General features: G+C 40.0%; 1 protein-coding gene across 1 annotated transcript; it reads left to right on the top strand.

Annotated features, from left to right (window-relative positions):
- The first annotated feature begins 1,197 nt into the window (after positions 1 to 1,197).
- On the top strand, positions 1,198 to 9,387 carry LOC311436775 (uncharacterized protein). The gene is made up of 5 exons (XM_084519238.1): positions 1,198 to 1,215; positions 7,969 to 8,038; positions 8,150 to 8,423; positions 8,620 to 8,722; positions 9,285 to 9,387. The coding sequence occupies exons 1-4, from the start codon at positions 1,213 to 1,215 to the stop codon at positions 8,660 to 8,662; spliced, it is 390 nt and encodes a 129-aa protein (XP_084375364.1). The 5' UTR covers positions 1,198 to 1,212; the 3' UTR covers positions 8,663 to 8,722; positions 9,285 to 9,387.
- Positions 9,388 to 10,022: the final 635 nt, after the last annotated feature.

Here is a 10,022-nt window from a genome sequence, read left to right on the forward strand (position 1 = left end):
TCTTAAACCTGTTTTTCCTAGGTAGAAAAGGAGATTAAAGATTTTTTTCCCCTTTAGTGCGTGAATTGAATCTTTTTTGAGTTGTTTCCTTTTCCTCCACCGTTTTACCAATAAATGTTGCCACGAGTACTTCAGAGGGGGTGTTTAGGCCTCAGCTAAGTAAAGGTCATGTTCTTTGCCCCACTGGCAGAACTGACAAAATAAGAGGATCTGCAGGGAGTGAAAATTCATTCTGGCAGCTGCAATAAAATGCTTATTGACACTAAACCAGAAATCATGGTGATCTGAGCACTGTATGTGGCTTCATACATGTGGCTTAGCTTGATTTTTGGAAGGCTGTAGTTATTCTACATTTGGAAGGCATGATTAAAGAAATCTGTCCCCAGTATAAATTAAAACTTCATATCACAGCATAATATCTTAAAACCTGCATGAACCATGTTACTGGAAAGAAGTTCAGGAATGGTTACTTTACTTTAACTGTAATTTATAGCAGTGGGTTTTTGTGTTTGTTTGTTTGTTTATGGTAAAAAAAAAAAAAAAAAAAAAAAAAAAAAAAAAAAAAAAAAGGGTCCTTCTCTTTGAGTCCCATTCTCAAAAAAAAAAAAAAAAAAAATTAAAATTAAAATTAAAAAAGTCTTAATTCATGAACACCTGTATCAGGTTTACGTGGCAAGGTTTTGGTAGCATGGAGGCTGCAGGGCTGGCCTCTGTGAGCAGAGCCCAAAAGCCACCCCATGTTAGATAAGGGCCAGTTGCTGCTGGCTCAAAAGGGACCCGCTGCTGCCTGGAGCCATGCCAACAAATGAGAGCAAATTTAAGAAAGGACAAAAAAAAAGAAAAAATGCTGCACAACAGCTGGGAGAAGTGAGAAAATGTAGGGAGATAGAGCCTTGTGGACACCAAGGTCAGTTCAGAAGGAGGGCAGGCGGTGCTTCAGGCAGCAGAGGGTAACTTCCCTCAAGGCCTGTGGAGAGGCCCCTGGTGGAGCAGGCTGACCCTCTGCAGCCCATGGGTCCCACATGGAGCCCCCGGTGGAACAGGTAGATGTGGCCTGGAGGAGGCTGCAGCCCATGGAGAGCCCTCGAAGGAGCAGGCCCCGGGCTGGAGCTGCAGCCCGTGGAGAGGAGCCCATGCAGAAGCAGAGAGTCTGGGGGGAGCTGCCATCTGTGGGGTACCCATGCTGGAGCAGTTTGTTCGGGGGTGGACCCCATGGTACGGACCCATATTGGAGCACTTTGCTTTTAGTTCTCACTACTAGAGACTGTTCTCGGTAGGCAATAAACTGTATTAGTCTCCCCTATGCTGTTTTGCCCGTGACAGTAATTGGTGAGTTATCTCATTGTCTTTATATCAACCTATGAGGTATATGTCATCATATATGCCCTTTTGAGGAGGCAGAATGAGAGAGTGGCATGGTGGTACTATTTGCCAATGTTAAACCAGCACAAGAGTTTAAAATAGATTTAAAACTTTCCAGTGTTGAACCATAAATCCTATAAAACATGACACTCAAATAGGATATCAACATTGAGTGTATTCCTTGGCTTCAGTTGGAAGGAATATATACACCACGTTTTTTTCTCACGTCTGTCTAGTTTATATAGTACCATCCCATGAACAAGGTTTATCTCTGTTTCAAGACATAAGGAGATGGTAGTGGTCCTGACGTTTCTGTGAGATAAAACCTAGACAATTGTTAATTTCCATCCTCAGCCATGACCTGAAAATAAGACGTGAAAATGTCAAATTATCAAAACCCAATGATAATAATTAATAAACATGATTTTGATCCATCAAAACATTTTTGCTTTGAAATTTTAAGGGGTTTATTTTTTTTCCTTTCATCTCACTAAGGTTCCTAAGAGTTTATAATAAAATTGTTTGGAAAATAAAAGGTTCCAATTGTTTTCAAAGTATGCAAATATTCATTTTCACATGCATAATAACTTTTAAAAAACTAGGAACTCTCTCTTGAATTCATCAATTTCCCAATTATAAAAATGAAGCTCATCAGTAGATCTTCAGACAGTTAATTTTTTGTTCTTTCATGCTTTATGCATAAAGCATTCCCTTCATATTTTCTGTAGCATCTATATATGAGTATATTTTTTTCCAATGACTATTATTTATAATGAACAATATTTATAATAAGGAAGCATGTTCAGTTGTAGATGCTCTTGTAGATGCTCTTGAATCTCTTTTCTCCCTCTGTCACTATTCTATCCAAATAAATATGACATGCTGCAGCAATACTGTATGCAATGTAGTGCCTGAACATCTTACAGTATTTTTATTATCTAGGAAAAAAATAAGAAACATTTGAGACTTTAAAGAAAGCAGCATTTTACTTCATAATTTACTCAACACACCTTCAAAATTGAACTCACTTTACACTCTTAGGTTAGCACTGCTAAATGCATTATTTTAATTCAATATACTCCAGTTTCCCTCTTCATAATTCCTGTTCTATTATGATCTAATATTGTTGTGTCTGATCTGAGTATTAGTTGCACATTAAATTCTTTTAAACGTAAACAAACTTTTCAAGATACTTTTCAAGTTAGAGCTAGTCAGAAAGATGGCTAATACTGGTTATATTATAAAATGCATCAATTTCAGTTCTCTAACAAAGAAATCTTGCTACTCTTTCTTGTTGGATACCTTGAGCTACAAGGATCTGAAAGTACAGATTTTGTTCTCATTTTTGTGTTTTTGGTTTTTATTTGAAAACATTGTTTACAAGTTTTCATACTGAGGGCATGAGAAATGAGCTCTATGTAATTCCCCCCCTCCCCCCTTTTTTTATCCAAAATATAACTAAATCTTTTAACTTCCCATACTTGACATGAAATAAAGTTCATGTCAAGTTCAGAACCGTGCTGTATGTAGTCTTAGCATTTTTTAACCTTAAATATCCATTCCTGAACTTTATTGATATTGCATATGGAGAAGTAAAAGATAATATTGCAAAATTATTTTGCTTAGATATCAGGTGATAAAATATTGTCTTGTTTCATATTTTACTTTATCTCAAATTATTAATTTATTTTTATGACAGACAAATCTCAATTTAATTATTTATTTATTTTTATTACAGGCATTCTGCATTGCTTTGATAATCAAGTTTAATAAAGTTATGGGTCTTTATCCATTTTGGAAGAACTATGTAGTGGAAGGTAGATGACCTTCCTCATTTTTTTCCTTTTAAATTTCACTCTAAGACAGATTTTTCCTTGCCTTTGAGGAAATGAGGATTTTAGGTCAATGCCTGTAATAAACAACATTTCAGTGTTTATCTCCTAGACCAGACTTTTTTCTATCAACTTTTACAGATTGCTAATATGGTCCCTTGCCAGTGTACTAATAAAAATTCTAAATAATGATTTGAGTGGAAAGTGGCTTATTGACCGCTGCCAAGTAATACACAAAAGTGTCAGGATAAAATAAAAGTGTGATTTATGTATGTTAATCTAGCATAATTTTAATTAATTCTTTGGTCAATCTGATTTTCAGGGATTCTGAGAGCCACATCTCCCAGTGACTTCAAATGAAGTTCTCAGTACTTACAAAAATAAGTCCATGCTTCCTACTTCATAACTTGTTTCAGATGCATAACTCCTTAGGGGCAAGTTCTGCTACTTTCCCAGTTTTCTTCACACCTAGTGTCAGAAATTGATTCTGGCTGCAAACAGATGGTGTTTTTCGTCTTATGCAATGTCCATAGCTAAAAGGCCTAGAGCAAATGTGCTGCAGTTAACCCTTACTTCAGATGTCACTTTTCTCTATAGCCTACACTCATTTTACCCAATTTCTCCTTCCAGAGAAAATTACATTCAGTTGCTCTAACCTTTAAGTAAAAAGAATTTGGCAGTATGTTTAGTTTCATTGTGGTGTGCAGATTATTTCTCATTGTTAATGGCTAAAGGAAATTAATGTCAGAATTTTGGCCCATAAAATATTCTGTTGCTTTTCCAGTATCTATCCAGGTATGATTTTTTTTTTCTTTCTGCCAAGGAAATGGTAATCCACTTTGAATAAAAAGTGTTGTGTTAATTCAAAAAAGCTAGCAAAATACTGATTTTTGCTCCCAAGTCTAAGATTAGTAATTGGAGCATATACAATTTCAATACCAGTTTGCCAGTTTTCTCCATTTTATATACGAGGCAGAAATGTCACAGAAGCTAAACTAAGTAAGGAATCAGAAGTAAATAACTGTAATATAAATGGTTCTGAGATAATTCTGCAGTACTTCATCATAGAAAGATGAAAGGGCACATTTGTCAGTTTGTGGGAAATTTGCTGAAAGGTCATGAAGTATGACTTTTTCTTAAGTTAAGGACTGATACTGCAGTTCTTAATCACAGATATGCTCAGTGCTCCAAGACAATGGTTTTTAAGTTTCAAAAAACCTAAAAGAGATTATATGCAACTTTGTATTGCTAACAGAAAATTCCATGTACATGTATCTGTGCAGTTTAAGTGTTCTTCACTCATCTTTAGTAAGTGGACAGTACGATGGTTACTTCACAGAGAAAGATCTCTATCATCAGTGCTGCTTTTAAAAAGCATCCTTGCCCTTCTCTTTTTACCCCACTTGAAAAGAAGAAGGTGTTGTTTTATTAACAAATAATTTCATTTTCAGAGGCTTATTATGAAAGAAAAGCCATTATTATGAACCCAATTAAATATCACTGGAAAAAAAAATGAATATGTTCTGGACAAAGAAGTCCTCTGGATTTAGATCAGGAGAAAAAAACTTTGAACTTATTACAGGCTGCAAACTACTTTTTCTTAACATTTCAATGTTAACAATAACAAAGATATGTAATTACATAGATAAAGTAAAGGGAGTTTGGGTTTTGTGTCCTGTAGTACCATATTACCATATAAATAGCTGAGTATTGTATAAATTGACTTTTACATGTGAGAAGGTTAGGGCGAAAAGGTTTATGATTACAACTGCATGAATCGTTAGTCTGGGTTGCAATGAGGTTTGAAATCCCAGATTATGCTGAGAAAAGCTGATTATTTCTGTGAAAAGAGAATCTTAGTTTATTATTCCATATTGACTTTTAAGAACTTTATCAGTGTGATATTTACACCAAAGCAGAGTACTAAACAGATTGTACAATCTACAGAAGAAATTAAACTGGTTCAAAGAAGTTTTTCTGATGACTGCTCATTTGTTAAGAAATTGCATATCCAAGAAAAAATAAATAAATAAATAAATAAATAAACAGCAGAAAGGGCCTGCTTTTTGAAACACAATTCAATGGTAAAAAAAATAAACAGCAGAAAGGGCCTGCTTTTTGAAACACAATTCAATGGTAAAAAAAATAAACAGCAGAAAGGGCCTGCTTTGAAACACAATTCAATGGTTATGGAAAAAATAAAATAAAATAAATAAAATAAAATAAAATAAAATAAAATAAACAGGAGAAAAAAGTTAGTATAAACTGAAACTCTTATTTTTTAATTAACCATTTATTTTAAAAGTCTGCCAAGTTTTACTTTGATCACTGTTTCTAATATCCCAAGTATTTCATAGATATATTAGTAAGCAGGCTTTGAAGACTGCAGGATTACATGTCAACACAGAACTAGCACACTTAAAAGTGTGCTTGGATGCCTCAAGATTTGCATAATCCATAGCAGCTTCCCTTTCAAAGGAAGAAACTGAAATTTTTAGATTTCATTGCAAGATGTTATAAAACTAAAATCTTCCACAACATGGAATTAGTTTCATTTTGCAGTATTATTTGTAAATAATTACACCTGAATTCACTATATATATATATATAAATACATACAGAAATATTTGTGTTTTTTTTTTTTCTTGTCACAGAAACATGAATATACTTGCACAGAGATTTCCATGAGCTATATTACTGTTTGATTTCCATCATTATTTATTTAGAGCGTTAGTCTTTGGTGTTCCCATTTCTTCTGAAGTCATTCTCAGAGGGAGATTAAATTCTGTACTTCGCTTTGGTGAGGCCACACCTCGAGTACTGTGTTCAGTTTGAGGCCCCTTACCACAAGACATCAAAGTGCTAGAGCATGTCCAAAAAAGGGCAACAAAGGTGGTGAAGGGTCTAGAGAATAAGTCTAATGAGGAACAGGTGAGGGAGTTGGGGTTGTTTAGCTTGGAGAAGAGGAGGTTTAGGAGAGACCTTATTGTATTACAATAACCTTAATTACAATTACTTTAAAGGAGGTTGTAGAGAGGTGGGGATCAGGCTCTTCTCCCAAGAAGCAAATGATAAGATATGGGGAAATGGCATCAAGTTGTACCCGTGGATGTTTAGTTTGGATATTAGGGGAAATTTCTCTACTGAAAGGGTTCTGCAGCATTGGAACAGGCTGCCCAGGGAAGTGATTAAGTCATCATCCCTGGAGGTCTTCAAGAAATATGTAGATAGAGAATTTAGTAGCACAGTTTAGTGGTGGACTTGTCAGTACTGGGTTAAAGGTTGGACTAGATGATCTTAGAGGCCTTTCCCACCTGAATGATTCTGTGATTTAATTTAGGAAACTACTATGCTTTCAGAAGTACACAAAGTTCATTTCCAATATAACATATACCCAAGCGGAAGAGCCTTTAATGCAAGAATTTGTCTTTACTTGGTAACACAGCAGGCATCTGTCCCGCTTAGGATCTAGAACTAAATTAACTGTGAGAACTAACAAAACAACTGGATCCATGTAATTACAGAATCATCTCCTGTGCTCACTCCTATTTTAATAACAACCAGAAAAGATCAGCCTAGGAGTTGAATGAGCACTTCTGCATGACTGATTACCTATATTTAACAGTTTAAACCTTATAAGTATCAGTGGTACAGAGGTTATGTGTCAACCCTGACAGCTGATCAGTTTTATTTTGTGCCTTTTCCAGCAATATTGAACAAAATAGATACATTCAGCAGACTGGAAAAGAAATTTCATAAAGGAATAAAGGAAGTAACAAAACTTTTTTTTAGGATTTTCTGAATCAGTTTCATATCCTCTGAAGTTAATGAGAGCTTTCTCCACTGACTTTAATGATTCCTTTCATTCAGCTCAGGGTATACGTATTTTCCTGCTAGACTATTAAAGGACTCCTTAATTGAATACTTAAAAAGCAAAAAGAACTAAAGACTGAAAGCCAAGGTTTTTACAGATTCTGAGTGTGAAAAGAAGCACCATTTTTTATTATATTAAAAGGATGATTAACCTTTAGTGTAAATAAAGATGATTCTTTTTCTACCTGGATGACATAGTCTGGAAGAAAGATTTTAACTACATGTTATTTTGGGACATTCTACATGTGGAAGTTAATGAGGAGAAGCAATTTAATTATTTTACTGCTGACAGTCTTACAGCGGCTTCATGTATAACCTCCTGTTTGACAAATAAAACAATCTGCTAGAGAAAACTTCAACACATTGTATCTTAATACAGTTCCATGTTATATTAAAATCCATTTCACAGCAGCATTATTGCAATCAAGTAGGAGTGCTATTCTGGAGAGTTAATGAGAGGAGTTAGTGGCCTATCATTTCACATCCTAATTCATTCCACATTTATTTCCCCACATAGACAAGTCCTTAATCAAACATTTTTTTAAAATTTATTTGTGGGCAACTGTTAGATTATTTCAGCCTGTGATTTATGGAAAATGAGACAAATAGTAGCTTCTAACCTTGGGCACCATGAACATGCCATAGCAATTATCTCTTGGCTGAGTCTCAGGAGGACTCCAGATCCCCGAGTCTTTGAATGCTGCTCAGCCTTGGCTCCTGGGTGGCTCCTGGGTGCTCCAGACCTGTGCGTGTGTCCCTGGGGACACTGTGGGGTGGGCTGGGTTTTGACTGGTGGTCCTCTTGCCACAAGTGCCCAGGGAGATGAGAGCTGACAGTGCTGTTTCTTTTCGGTCCCTCTCAATGCTGCTGGGACTTTTTCCAATGGACCTTGTTCCCACAGCTCACTGACGACACCAAAGAGCACAGCCAGGACCATAAGGCAGAGCTGAGCCAGTGCATCCTGCTGCAAGGTAAGGAGAGGAGCTGTGGCGATGCCCCGTGGTGTCCCAGCAGCTCTCTCCCAAAGCTCAGAAATGGGGGTAAGCTGCTTGCTAATGCAGGATGGGATTTCCTCCCCACAGCTCGGATCTGCCCAGAGGAGACGATCCTGTTCCTGGAGTCCCAGCTGGGCCACGAGAGGAAGGCCGTGCGCGTGTCAGCCCTGGGTCTGCTCGGTGCTCTGGCACGCTGTGACGGTCAGTACTGCGGGGTCAGGGCTTGGAGGGCTCTCTTCCGCCCTCTGGGCTGTGCCTCCACGCATGCCTCACTGGATCTCTTGCAGAGCCCGCGATGGCAGAGAAGCTGCCCCAGGTCGTGGAGGCTGTCAAGTGTGTGTGCAGGGACCCCAGCATCCAGGTGAGCTGCTTTGGGAAGGGACTGTGCTGTCAGGGTCGGGGTGGTAGAGAAACCTTTTCCCTCAGGGCAGAGGCAGAGCCTGGCAAGGCTAGAATAGAAGGGCTCTGACCTAGCCAGCCATTTCCCCGCTCCTTCGTGTTTACTGGAGGCATCTTTTTGGACCCCCGTGAACTTGTGCCTTCCTGTCTTGCCCTAGGCCAGAAACGCCCCCACCATGTTGGAGAAGCTCCGTACCGTAGCCAGGAGAGGCTGTCTAGAGAACGGTCAGAGGCTGCACACATCGACCTTCGAAATCCTTGGTGAGAGCCCGCACTGGAACTTACCACTCCCTTTCCTGACCAGAGAGCTGTAGGGGCCTCTGCTCTCTCTTTCCTCTTTCCTCCGGGCCCTGCCTTTGCAGAACAGGGCAGACACCGTGCTGTGTCCCATGGGCTGAAGATGGGGTAGACAGGGACACAGGGCTTTGCCTTGCAACCTGCCTCCAAGTTCCTTCAAAAGCTTGAGCAACCATCAAGGAGTGATCTGGAGAGCCTTGCACAGTGGCTCCCCAAGCATGTGTCCCAGCTGGAGGGCAGGGCTGGAAGCCAGGGCTGTGGAGCGGTGCTCTGATGGTTGCCTCTTTGCTCTGTACTGTAGCTGACATCCTGGCAAGGAGAAGGAAATGAGGCTCCGTCACATAGCAGGTTGCTTCACATGGGGCTGAGCTCCGGATCCGTGGGGCTGGGCAGAGGTCAGAGCCCAGAAGCAGCCCGGCAAATGCCCAGCACCAGGGGCCGGCCAGCCAGGGGGGAGCAGCTCCAGGGTGGCAGGGGGCACAGCTGCCTGGGCTGGCTGCTCACAGCTCTGTCTGTCTTGTTGCAGCTTTCCGGGGCCCGAGCAGCACTGAGGACACCCGAGTACGGAGAAGGCAGACAAGGCCCTCTGTGACTGTGGCACCCTGTGGGCAATAAAACTCTGTATGTGGTCTCACCGCTCGCTATGTACTTGGGGAAATCCAACTCAACGTGGCCTCACCTCTGCGGACAAAGGGTCTTTTTCATAGGGCCAGGGGGGCACGTTGGGGCCTGCGGGGAAAAGCCTGGCAGGATGCACAAATGGGTTCTGAAGGAATTGGTGGACCTAACTGTGAGGCCTCCCAGGGTTATCCATCAAACGTCACCACGATCAGGAGAGGCTGCTGACAAACGGGAGAAAGCAAACGTTGCCCCTCCAAATTTGTTTCTCTAAAACTTCCGTTAAAAAGAAACTGCTTGCCACTCCTGTTCCCAACGTGCCCATTTCGTGAGAAGTGCAGAGAACGTATACTACTCTAACCTGGATCTTAACTTTTACCCCCAGGTTTCACTAAAGAGCCCTTTTCACCCTTTGCACATTCCAGGAACTCATCTTGGGCATCTTTGGAAAACTGCTCTCCAAGGCAGTTCTCAACATACGCTTCTGGGATGGTTTTACTCGGGTGGGCAGCTGAGCTCCACCACAACCGCTCTCTCACTCCCCCTCCTCAAAGAGGAACAGGGAGAAAAGAGGATGCAAAGGGCTTGAGGGTTGAGATAAGGATGGGGAGATTGCTCAACAATTATCGTGACAGGCAAAACAGAA

The sequence above is a fragment of the Aythya ferina genome, assembly GCF_964211825.1.
Source record: "Aythya ferina genome assembly, chromosome: 4".
Classification (NCBI taxonomy): Eukaryota; Metazoa; Chordata; class Aves; order Anseriformes; family Anatidae; genus Aythya; species Aythya ferina.

Excerpts from the sequence above, each read along its gene's own strand:
- LOC311436775 (XM_084519238.1), top strand. Across the intron at positions 8,039-8,149 it reads CCAGTGCATCCTGCTGCAAG|CTCGGATCTGCCCAGAGGAG; the intron begins GTAAGGAGAGGA and ends TCCTCCCCACAG. Across the intron at positions 8,424-8,619 it reads GCAGGGACCCCAGCATCCAG|GCCAGAAACGCCCCCACCAT; the intron begins GTGAGCTGCTTT and ends GTCTTGCCCTAG.